Source organism: Glandiceps talaboti, chromosome 1 (genome assembly GCF_964340395.1).
Source record: "Glandiceps talaboti chromosome 1, keGlaTala1.1, whole genome shotgun sequence".
NCBI lineage: Eukaryota > Metazoa > Hemichordata > Enteropneusta > Spengelidae > Glandiceps > Glandiceps talaboti.
In genome coordinates this window covers 32480487-32493697 of record NC_135549.1, presented here as the reverse complement: position 1 = coordinate 32493697, position 13211 = coordinate 32480487, and the positions used below count along the sequence as shown (strand labels likewise).

The 13211-nt window shown below is 35.8% G+C and overlaps 1 protein-coding gene across 1 annotated transcript; it reads right to left on the bottom strand.

Moving 5' to 3' along the window:
• LOC144436428 (uncharacterized) lies at nt 1-12967 on the bottom strand. The gene is made up of 4 exons (XM_078125230.1): nt 12912-12967; nt 6178-6352; nt 5133-5254; nt 1-2357 (listed from the first exon to the last, which is right to left on the bottom strand). The coding sequence occupies exons 1-4, from the start codon at nt 12961-12963 to the stop codon at nt 1990-1992; spliced, it is 717 nt and encodes a 238-aa protein (XP_077981356.1). The 5' UTR covers nt 12964-12967; the 3' UTR covers nt 1-1989.
• Between the last annotated feature and the right edge of the window lie 244 nt (nt 12968-13211).

The window sequence follows — 13211 nt, the reverse complement described above, 5'->3', positions numbered from 1 at the left end:
AAAAGTTACAATTTTTATTAGTCACTCAGTCAAAGATAACATTACATTAATATTAAACCTATCAATTCATGTAGGATGCACCAAAAGTTTTTAGCTCAAAAACTTTATAAAATATTTATAATGGACAGTATTATATTGTCAAATTAGAAATATAGAACCAATGGCATTGTAGCACAACTGTATTTGGCTGTTGCTATGGGCATGGTCTTGTTGCTAGGCATATCTGTTTACATTTTTTGAATGTTTACTTGCTTGCCTATTAACCTGTTATCTTTACAATATACACCATCAATTGACTGTTGCTATGTTGCTTGTTGTTAGGCATACTTGCATACAATCTTTATTCACTTGCCTACCATTCCCACTTTTAATATTTACAACATAAACCCCATTATTTGGCTGTTGATATGGGCATGATCTTGTTGCTAGGCATATTTGCGTACATTTTAAAAATCTTTATTCACGTATGTACCTACCCATCCCTGTTATCTTTGTAATGTGCATGATCATTTCACTGTTGCTAAGGGCAATTTCATGATTGCTATGGCCAGTTTGGTCAAAGTGTTTTGAAAAATAACTACAATGACACCTCAAACATCCCCTCCAAGTTTCAGCCCCATTACCAATGTAGTTTTCGAGACATGTTTTTGACCAAGTTGAGAATTTTTGACCTAATTTGCATATTGTCAATGGGATCAACATGATCTTCATCAAGATCCCCATATGCATCCCCATTAAATTTCAGCTCAATCTGCCAAGTAATTTTGATATTATACATTTTTTTCAAAAAAGACACATTTTTAGACCTAATTTGCATGACTGATGGGATCATCATGTTATGGTTATGAACAATTCTTAATATAAACACCCCTAACAATGTTCCCACCAAATTTCAGACCAATCTGTCAAGTTTAAGTTTTTTGACCAAAAGTCACATTTTTGACACAAATCACACACCTGTGATAAGCTCATCTTTTGATTTGAACAATTTGCCAACTAGACACCCAAGGTAATATACCCACCAAATATCATGGCAATCGGTCCAGCATATTTTTCTAAATTTAATTTGTTCACACATACTCACATACAGACAGACAGACACTTTCCATGTAATGCCTACAGCACTACTGAACCTTATCAGTTCAGTTGTGCTAAAAGTGCACTTTTCAAATTCAATTTACTTTCGTACATACATCAAACAGAACTAATCGCATATGTTCTGAAAAGCTTGGTGATGTAGCTTTTAGTTTTAATGATTCATTTGCATAATTAATGATTTTCAGTAATTAGGCTATATTTTAAAAATGTACTCTTCAAATTCATTTAAATTTGGTACATATTTAAAACTGTTACATAACTAATTGCATATGTTCTGTTGCATTCCAACAATTATTATGTGTAGGAATGAAAATCTCAAGACTTTACCCTTACGGAAGGCATTCAGTGTATTCTGTAACTGAACATCTGTTCTGGCACCCTGGTGATAATGTGCAATTTAGCTGTTGAATTTGTCATTGTGTTGGGTTTACTTGGCAAGTTCTGTTACAGATTATCTATTTTCCCCATCATTACTGGTAAAATCAACTGAATTCATAACATTTGTAAAGAAATGGAGTGGGTATAAAGAAAACACAACAATTACGGCTACAAGGGAAATTAAACATTAGTCACCAGTCTGACTTGTAAAAATACAATTAATCATAGACAATGCCTTGAGATAAAAACTGATAATGTATTCCAAACCACATCACTTCAAAGGAAATGCCATAGTTCCTGTCCCTCTCTCTCTCCAACAGCTATGGTTTTAAAACACATATGGAGAAATCCTTACTGGTAATCTGTCTGTGAAATTGTTCAATGTTTCAAGTTTCTGGCGTTTTTAAACACAAATATCCCCTTCCGTCCTTAAAGTTGTATCTATGTAAGTAAATAGTGGTGGTTGATGTTGGATGGTAGTTATGAAATTCCTCTACTGTTTGGTCACAAACCTTACTCCTTGACAGGATAAGGGGGAGCATTGCTTGGAGGTGGGTATGGAGGAGCTGATGCTGCTACTGCTGGGTATGGGGGTGGTTGGTCATCAATTTTGGGTTGGGATGGAGGTGGTTGTTGTTGATAGGGTTGCTGCTGGTAGGGTTGTTGTGGGTATGGTTGCTGTGGGTAGGGTTGTTGTTGATAGGGTTGTTGTGAGTATGGCTGCTGTTGATAGGGTTGTTGTGGGTATGGCTGCTGTGGGTAGGGTTGTGGTGGGTAAGGCTGTGGGGGGTATGCCTGAGATGTTGGTGGTGGATTGGTTCCTACTGGGTAGTTGGTAGTTGTAACTGTTGTCATAGGAGCTCTTGTTCCTGTTACAACGGCTGTTGGAAAAAACAAACATCCAAGAATGAAACAATAAATTATGGTATTACCCAAGAATGTTGATCAGCTTGGTAGATCGAATCATTTACAGACTATAAGTTACAAACAGAACTTCAAACTTTTTAGCAATGAGCTTTCAATCTGTCTTGGTTGATGATCCTCATCAGAATAAGTTACAAATTTCAGTTACAGCTGACCACTAGGCATTAATATGGCAATATATGTAGTTTCAACATCACATATACCATATCGTGCATTTCATAACTGTGTCTTTGATATGGTGATGACAAGATTGGAATGTGATTGGAATGGTAAACTTATGATTTTATGTGATTGGATGGTAAACTTACTAGTTTTATGTGATTGGATGGTAAACTTACTGGTTTTATGTGATTGGATGGTAAACTTACTGGTTTTATGTGATTGGATGGTAAACTTACTGGTTTTATGTGATTGGATGGTAAACTTACTAGTTTTATGTGATTGGATGGTAAACTTACTGGTTTTATGTGATTGGATGGTAAACTTACTGGTTTTATGTGATTGGATGGTAAACTTACTGGTTTTATGTGATTGGATGGTAAACTTACTGGTTTTATGTGATTGGATGGTAAACTTACTGGTTTTATGTGATTGGATGGTAAACTTACTGGTTTTATGTGATTGGATGGTAAACTTACTGGTTTTATGTGATTGGATGGTAAACTTACTGGTTTTATGTGATTGGATGGTAAACTTACTGGTTCTATGTGATTGGATGGTAAACTTACTGGTTTTATGTGATTGGATGGTAAACTTACTGGTTTTATGTAATTGGATGGTAAACTTACTGGTTTTATGTGATTGGATGGTAAACTTACTGGTTTTAGGTGATTGGATGGTAAACTTACTAGTTTTAGGTGATTGGATGGTAAACTTACTGGTTTTATGTAATTGGATGGTACACTGATGATTTTATGTGATTGGATGGTAAACTTACTGGTTTTATGTGATTGGATGGTAAACTTACTGGTTTTATGTAATTGGATGGTACACTGATGATTTTATGTGATTGGATGGTAAACTTACTGGTTCTATGTGATTGGATGGTAAACTTACTGGTTTTATGTGATTGGGTGGTAAACTTACTAGTTTTAGGTGATTGGATGGTAAACTTACTGGTTTTAGGTGATTGGATGGTAAACTTACTGGTTTTATGTGATTGGGTGGTAAACTTACTGGTTTTATGTGATTGGATGGTAAACTTACTGGTTTTATGTGATTGGGTGGTAAACTTACTGGTTTTATGTGATTGGATGGTAAACTTACTGGTTTTATGTGATTGGGTGGTAAACTTACTAGTTTTAGGTGATTGGATGGTAAACTTACAGGTTTTATGTGATTGGATGGTAAACTTATGATTTTATGTGATTGGATGGTAAACTTATGATTTTATGTGATTGGATGGTAAACTTACTACTTTTATGTGATTGGATGGTAAACTTACTAGTTTTATGCGATTGGATGGTAAACTTACTGGTTTTATGTGATTGGATGGTAAACTTACTGGTTCTATGTGATTGGATGGTAAACTTACTGGTTCTATGTGATTGGATGGTAAACTTACTGGTTTTATGTGATTGGATGGTAAACTTACTGGTTTTATGTGATTGGATGCTAAACTTACTGGTTCTATGTGATTGGATGGTAAACTTACTGGTTTTATGTGATTGGATGGTAAACTTACTGGTTCTATGTGATTGGATGGTAAACTTACTACTTTTATGTGATTGGATGGTAAACTTACTGGTTTTATGTGATTGGATGGTAAACTTACTGGTTTTATGTGATTGGATGGTAAACTTACTGGTTTTATGTGATTGGATGGTAAACTTACTAGTTTTATGTGATTGGATGGTAAACTTACTGGTTTTATGTGATTGGATGGTAAACTTACTGGTTTTATGTGATTGGATGGTAAACTTACTGGTTCTATGTGATTGGATGGTAAACTTACTAGTTTTAGGTGATTGGATGGTAAACTTACTGGTTTTATGTGATTGGATGGTAAACTTACTGGTTTTATGTGATTGGATGCTAAACTTACTGGTTTTATGTGATTGGATGGTAAACTTACTGGTTTTATGTGATTGGATGGTAAACTTACTGGTTCTATGTGATTGGATGGTAAACTTACTACTTTTATGTGATTGGATGGTAAACTTACTGGTTTTATGTGATTGGATGGTAAACTTACTGGTTTTATGTGATTGGATGGTAAACTTACTGGTTTTATATGATTGGATGGTAAACTTACTAGTTTTATGTGATTGGATGGTAAACTTACTGGTTTTATGTGATTGGATGGTAAACTTACTGGTTTTATGTGATTGGATGGTAAACTTACTGGTTCTATGTGATTGGATGGTAAACTTACTAGTTTTAGGTGATTGGATGGTAAACTTACTGGTTTTATGTGATTGGATGGTAAACTTACTGGTTCTATGTGATTGGGTGGTAAACTTACTGGTTTTATGTGATTGGATGGTAAACTTATGATTTTATGTGATTGGATGGTAAACTTACTGGTTTTATGTGATTGGGTGGTAAACTTACTGGTTTTATGTGATTGGATGGTAAACTTACAGGTTTTATGTGATTGGATGGTAAACTTATGATTTTATGTGATTGGATGGTAAACTTACAGGTTTTATGTGATTGGATGGTAAACTTACTGGTTCTATGTGACTGGGTTGTAAGCGTTCTGATGTTATGTAATTGGGTTGTAAACTTACTGGTTCTAGGCATACGCCTTCTCTTATTAATTAGACAGCAACTGCATAGACAACAGCATATGATGACACCAACGATCACAATGAAAACAATGGCACTAATCACTGATGCCACTATACCAGCCCTTAGAAGAAAAGTTAAAACATGAAGTTGTTAACTCATGAAATTTCAGATTCTACTCAAATGATAATTTCTTGGAAGATAATCCCAGATTTTCATTGATGTCTCATCGGCATCATCAGGGGAGTACTACAATGGGGTAGTGTGTCTTGAAAGAGACACATGAAATGATCTTGAGAGAAACACTCCATTCTAGTACACTCTTCACATGCTAATAAGATGTCAGTGAAAATTTGTGATGTGTTTCCATGAACATTCATTCTCATATTCAATTGTAATTGTTTATTTGTGATTTCAACAACTTGTATATAGTTTCCACGATTATCATATTTCATAAATGATAGGGGTTGTTTCATTTATGCTACAAATAATATACAGAGAAAGGTGAACTTAGGACCTAGTTATTGTTACTGCATTTTCTGCTGAAAGTATAGTGAATCTAAGCTAGAGTGAACAGGTGACTGTGATGATCACATAGGTCAAGTGCAAGGTAGCGACAATAACATTGAGAATGTCTTAGCTTTACATTTCACTGCAATTGTGCATGTCTTAGCTTTACATTTCACTGCAATTGTGCATGTCTTAGCTTTACATTTCACTGCAATTGTGCATGTCTTAGCTTTACATTTCACTGCAATTGTGCATGTCTTAGCTTTACATTTCACTGCAATTGTGCATAACAAATGAAAAACCTTCAAATCTCTCTGTAAGACTCACTTCTTAATATCTTATCCTTTAAATATTTATCGGGGGAAAGAATGCCAAACTTTCCAAAATCATATGTACTTTTTTCAACTTCTAGTACATTCTGAATGAAAGAGGAGTATTCTGTTGATTGACACATTGATTGAAAAATACATCTATTTCTGATGTACAGATATGTTTCTTTGCTAACATGCAACACATGATGTTGGAAATTCTACTTACCAGCCCTCTACCACATCATTTTCTATGTAGTCAAAGGCATCATCACAACAATACTTATATGTTGATGAACCACAGCAATAAATATCATCATCAAAGAATGAATCTCTTGGACACGAAAAGCCATCCTGGAAATCGCCATTTGAATCATAGTAGCTATTACAGTATTCGGATGACACTAGTAATAAATCAGAGATTAAAAAAGGACACAGATGTCGTCATCAAAAGTTACACATTAAAGAAGACATACAAGTGAGGACTTTTAAAGTGGACATACACATGAGGACTTTTAAAGTGGACATACACATGAGGACTTTTAAAGTGGACATACACATGAGGACTTTTAAAGTGGACATACACATGAGGACTTTTAAAGTGGACATACACATGAGGACTTTTAAAGTGGACATACACGAGGACTTTTAAAGTGGACATACACATGAGGACTTTTAAAGTGGACATACACATGAGGACTTTTAAAGTGGACATACACATGAGGACTTTTAAAGTGGACATACACATGAGGACTTTTAAAGTGGACATACATATGAGGACTTTTAAAGTGGACATACACATGAGGACTTTTAAAGTGGACATACACGAGGACTTTTAAAGTGGACATACACATGAGGACTTTTAAAGTGGACATACACATGAGGACTTTTAAAGAGGTACAAGCTGAGTTTATAAACTTTTTACTCAAATGAAAATATTTACATAAAACCTTGACAAAACTATTAAAATTATTATAGTTAATGTACATGCATGCCTTCTATCATAATTGCCTTCCAATTTTATTTGAACAGTTGATTGCCTAGTATGGATTTTTAATAAAAGGGAAGGGGACTAGTTGACTTGGAACACCTGCAATATAATATCAAGTGTATGGTATTTTGTTAACCAGAGAACCAAGTATATTTGTATGGGTGTTAGATCAAGTTTTTAGTTAACAGAAGTGTCTCCCAAAGCTGTGGTCATAGTTTACAACAGGGGGCCTGGGGAGAAATTGAGGGGGATTTGAAAAATTACCGCCAATGGCATTGTAGCACAACTGTACAGTTTTTAAAAATGTTTATCCATATGTCAGTCCATGCTAACAATGTGTTCATTTGCTGAATCCAGTTGCCTATCCAACAATGTTGCTATCTTTGCGATATACGCCATCATTTGGCTGTCGCTATGGGCGTGGTCTTGTTGCTAGGCAAATTTACATACATTTTTTGAATATTTATTCAATTGTCTATTAATCCCTGTTATCTTCGCAATATATGTGATCATTTGGCTGTTCCTATGGGCATGGTCTTGTTGCTAGGCACATTTACATACATTTTTTGAATGTTTATTCATTAGTCTTTCAATTCCTGTTACCTTTGCAATATATGTGATCATTTGGCTGTTGCTATGGGGGCGTGGTCTTGTTGCTAGGCAAATTTACATATATTTTTTGAATACTTAGGGAGCGATCAGTTTTTACGGCCGGAGGTACATGTAGGCCGGTGACTTTTTGTTATCATTGTACTTAAAAATAGTGAACCCCCCACCCCCTCAATTCTTCTAGTGTGTGTGTGCATGTGTGTGTGTGTGTGTGGGGGGGGGGGGTGACAGAGGAGGTCTTTTATAATGAAATCTGTCTTACACCCCAATACAAACATTTCTAAATATCATAAATGTCAAATTGAAAATCATTCATATTTATAAGCATGATGACGTTGCTGCGTCCCCACCTGATTTTACTGGAGGTGGGGTAAAGACAACATGAACTTGTTATTACCTGCTGAATTCCTGTGATAGTCAAAACAGCTGTACCAAATGAATATTAATGAGCGATGATGAGGGCTTGTCAAAACAGCTGTACCAAATGAATATTAATGAGGGATGACAAGGGTTTGTCAAAACAGCTGTACCAAATGAATATTAATGAGCGATGATGAGGGCTTGTCAAAACAGCTGTACCAAATGAATATTAATGAGCGATGATGAGGGCTTGTCAAAACAGCTGTACCAAATGAATATTAATGAGGGATGACAAGGGTTTGTCAATTTGTAATGGATTACTACTGACACAGACAAGAATAGACAGATTGTAACAAACCTTCTCCCATTGTTCAATCATAGCCTTGGGTAAACATTACTCTATTGTCATGAAAATAACTTTCCAATGTGTGAATCTGCCAGAATTCTATATCATTGACATGTAAATACATACCGTCTCGTGTTGTCGACCGACACTATATACATAAACATATGTTTGATGCAGGTAATTTTCCAGGTCACAGTAGACACAACACTGTTGCAACAAAAGTTAGTGATGTGTCTTTTTACATTGATTGTGATAGGCAGTGTTTTATTTAAGGGCGGTAAGTAGGTAAAATCTACCGGGGTTCCCATATCATTTTACCAGGGTTCCCCACCTAAACTATGATACATTGCATGGGAAGTACTACCAGTTTTACCTCTTTCCCCCTTTCTGTTACCGGGGTTCCCAAACCTTAGCAAAAACACTGGATAGGGGTACATGTACATGTACATGCACATTATGAATCAAAATAAAAACAATCGACTCTCAGTACCATGCTGGAAAGCAAAACATACAATAAGACAAGAAAAATTACAATCATACTGAAGATATTTTATGATGTGAAGCTAGCTTGCCTTCTTTATTAGTTAAAACATCATTTTCAAAGCGTTTTGTATGTTTTCTGTTGTACAGTTTCACTTTGATCATGGCCACACTTGTACTGCTGTGGGGTCGCTGGGAACTCCGCTCCGGTAAATTGATCGGGGAACCCGTTCACAGCCTGTGTGTTCATTTTGACATGGGTGATGAATGCACAGACCCTCATGTAAACATCGGAAATGTTACGACTATTGAATAAAGTATGTACTTTTCTGACAAAAATCCCAGTGGGTAGGACGAAAATCCCAGAGTGTAACTTACTATAGAGCCATTAGAACACAACTTGCCTTATCGTCATAATTTGTTGTATACTGTGTAACAAATTCCATATTTCTGCATTTTTAAATCAAATATGTTCATTATATATTCATGATTTTGACCGTAACAAACAAGCAAGTTTTACAAGGCGATAACTCGGCTAAATCTCGCTCGATTTTCAAGCTGTTTCCACAGAAATTGTCAGCTTCCGGTTGAAAATAACGCTATCGGACCTTTGACCCTAACCGATGACATGGTGCTGTTTAAACAACAAAACACCGATGATAGTTCTCGAAGAGGGACTTCAGTAACTTTCGGTGTAACGTTGAAAGTGCTAGAGACCCTTGTAGCGTAACCGAGGCAAGGATCGCACTGTTAATCCCCAGATTAACACCTCGAACAATAGTCATTACCAATCTACTGCTACTGACCATCTTGTTTATGTACTGATGTGTGCCATTTGCAATTCACTCACTATAGGGTCGAACCACAATTAAGAACCTTTAGGAATGAGATTGACTAGACTGGATATGTATTCATGCAGTCTGTTAATACAGTCCAGTCGAGATGCTAAACTATGATACTGGATTATGAAAAAGACAAGAGGAAAAGACAACAATCGATTCATTCTTGAAAAGGAGAAAAAACTTGTTTGTGCAGGTATGTAATTAGGATTTGATTTCAACAAAACAATCTTTATTAGAAATACAAATGTACTGTACATGTATACAATGGAAAATGTGCAACATATGAATGTTATATCACATGATAAGTGACACAATAAAATGATTTCAGTAGCAAAACCTTGTCACTTAAGTCAGCTTAATTATTATCTACATTGTATTCTTTGGTAGCTTTGTGCAGTTGATCACTCACTTCATAATAAAACTGATTTGATTTCTGTATTTATTGTGCTACTGTTATCTTATCAAGATGTTACAACAATTAACCCACTTTTCTGAGTGGTTTGTTCCATACTCTGAGATTGACAATTTTAATTCATCAACATACAGATTAGCTTCACATGATACTCATTTCAGAAACATGAAAAAAAATTGAAAATGTCTTATACTGTGTCATTAGCATACCATTTTCCTATTTTTTAGGTACATGTACATCAAACAATTAATCCTCGTGCCAATCAACGATTTCAGCATCACAGAGGTGGTCACAACACTCCTGGGGGAGGTGCTGAATTGTATTGTTATTATCATTTGGGTATAAAATTTCAAGAAGCCATGAGTGATTGAAGATAATGTAACGCCTGAACATCTAAAGAGAGTCAGTTGTTGATGTTTCACCTTTTCCCATGTTTTTGAATTTGAGATTCAGTTGTTGATGTTTTACCTTCTCATATGTTCAGGTATGTAAGGGTCCCAAATTTGACAAAGTGTGTGTAGAAGTGCTCAATGCTAACTTTGTCGAAAATGGCAAAATGAGTGTCAAACTGAGACGAGAAAGACTACTACCACACTACACCAGACAAGTAAGGAGCTATACTCACTGTCACAGTCTGTTTTTGGGCAGATATCGATTTGTCTCAAGATCCTCACTGTTTTCTCCAGAACGATCATAAAGGATTCATATTGTCATGCTCAAACTTTCGTAAGAAAGATCAGGAGATATTAAAGTTTTGATCCACGACTAATTTTGTGGTATCGGTTTTGAGAGCACTACTATCAGCAAACACACAGTTACCGTATGTACCAACACTGTCGTAGTTACCGTATGTACCAACACTGTCGTAGTTACCATATGTACCAACACTGTCGTAGTTATCGTATGTACCAACAATGTCATAGTTACAGTATGTACCAACACTGTCGTAGTTGTCAATGTTTTTGCTAAAGCAAAACTATACAATTACAAAATCACTTAAATATCATTTCGCTCAAATTTAAATCTACAAATATCTCATTTATAGTTTTCTCCCAGAGCTCAATTCAAACTAGGAGATATTTTCCATGAAATCTGGGTGTATATGGTAAGTATCTGGAGAAAAGAAGTGTCTCAGATATCGGACAGTGTTCACGTTTGCACACCCAAGATGTAGACTGTACTGTCAAGTGGTTCCATGGACTATTAGTGAATTCCAGGTCTATTTGGTAGTAGGACAGTGTTCATGATAATTCCTTTGCAAAAACAATCAACTTTAGTGTAACAGTTGTTAGAGTACATGTACCACAATACCAATGTTTTTGCCCAATATTCAGATCAAGCGGAGTGGTGAAACTCATAATTTATGCAACAATTACATAAATCAGTGTTGAAGTTCGTGTCCGAATACCATGTGCCAATACTGTCGTCTGAGTACTAAGTCATTGATGTAGGGTAATAAATTTGAGGACTTCATAATCCACAAAGTTATTTCTGACTTTAAAACCAATTGAAAAAGACCCTAAGGAAAATGTCTCAACAGCAATGATGTGTTACTTTTTGTAGTGTTTGTCTATGGTGATGTTTTAATATTTCTGATCGAACCTTGGCGATGACAGTCTGGGATTGAGTACTTCTATGTGCCGTTTGACGCTCACTTTGCCATTTTCGACAAAGTGAGCTTTGAGCACTCTTATGCGCACTTTGTCAATTTCGGGACCTTTACATACCTCACGTTTGTGAATGTGAAGTTCAATTGATGTTTTCACCTTTTCACATGTTGTGAATATTTAATTTTCATTTGACAAAGTTAAATAAAAAGGTCAACTGTCATAATTATTATAAAAGCATTGTCCCTGTGACTACTATTGAGAATGAGTGGTGTGAGTGTCAATGTCTAATTTTCATTACTGTTATCAAGAAAGTGGAAAGTCAAAGCCCGATTGTACACTTTAGAAGTAAGAAAACCTATTAGTATTTTCAAGTCATATGCCTACAGTAATCAGCAAAACATTACATTTCATTTACAGCTATTTGATATTAGTAATTGTCTTTCTAAAAATTCTTGGAAAACAATGAATAAGAAATCATAAAAATGTCACCATTCAAGAGATCTCTTTGTGTAGTAATATACTAATAACATATTTCATCAGAGATTTGGAACATATTAAATTATGTTGATCATCATCAGTAGTTGAAAATAGTGTCTACTATATAACTAGGGATATCTCATAGGAGTCATCTGATCGGGAAACATCTCCCACAGTGGAGAAAATCTCCTAATCAGGGACAGTACTCTCGGAATCATGGATAAGGTGACCATTTTGAACCCCAATCAGGAGAATTCTCCTGATAATTAAGGAGAAAATCTTTGTTTTGGTCTAGGTGTGCCTTGCTGTGTATGAGGCCAGAAATTACGGTTGAACTTGTGATTTCGGGTCCTCCGAAGTGGGACTTTTGTAGGAACGCGAGGTAAAATTACTAAATAGTCGATTTATTGCTAATATTTGACCACAGGGTTCATTAATGTTCTTTAGTCACCAGCATATCTGGTAAGCCAAGGTCACGGTTGTCTCTTTACAGGACGGAGAAGGAAGGGACGACTCCGTACATGTGCATGCAATCAGGATTAGCAGACAGAGTACAGCACTCGATCTGCAAACAGGACTATGCGATTATTAGTTATTTTACGTTCTGTTTTTAGACAATTATCAGATTATGTTGATACCGGATAACGTGATTTGACTCTTGCTGCTTGCCTGTTACGTCATGTACGTGACGTGACGTAGATTAGAGATACATTCTTAGACTAGTTTATCGATATTTGATTTGGTTTAATTTGTTTGTTCATCACATTACAATAATACCTAATTATTTAACTACGCACCTTAAGTCTGAGAATTAACAAAAGTACAAAACTACTCACCCAATGTTACGAATAACAGTGAAAGTAACACACACCCAAACTTAGTCGCCATCTTGTCAAGACTCCTTAACACGGGAAAAATAATTTAGAATGACAAAAAACCACAACCCTAACCAGTCCCAGGGATGGCAAGCGCCGCCGCCGTTCAGCATTGCTTATACATGAGAGGCGATAGCGTACATTTGTTCCCGAGGGACTAGCCAGTCACACCATAACAATCTTGTTTCCCCGAGGGTGGCCGGGTATCGCCCGAATAATGTCAGTCAACATGTGTTTTATAACACACCGAACAAGAATCGT

What these genes read in the sequence shown, in the direction of transcription:
- LOC144436428 (XM_078125230.1), bottom strand. Translation starts at nt 12,963, where the DNA reads ATGGCGACTAAGTTTGGGTGTGTGTTACTTTCACTGTTATTCGTAACA. An exon ending in ACTGTTATTCGTAACATTGG is followed by an intron (nt 6,353 to 12,911) that starts GTGAGTAGTTTT and finishes ATTTATTACTAG; the next exon opens with TGTCATCCGAATACTGTAAT. An exon ending in AAGGCGTATGCCTAGAACCA is followed by an intron (nt 2,358 to 5,132) that starts GTAAGTTTACAA and finishes TTTTTCCAACAG; the next exon opens with CCGTTGTAACAGGAACAAGA.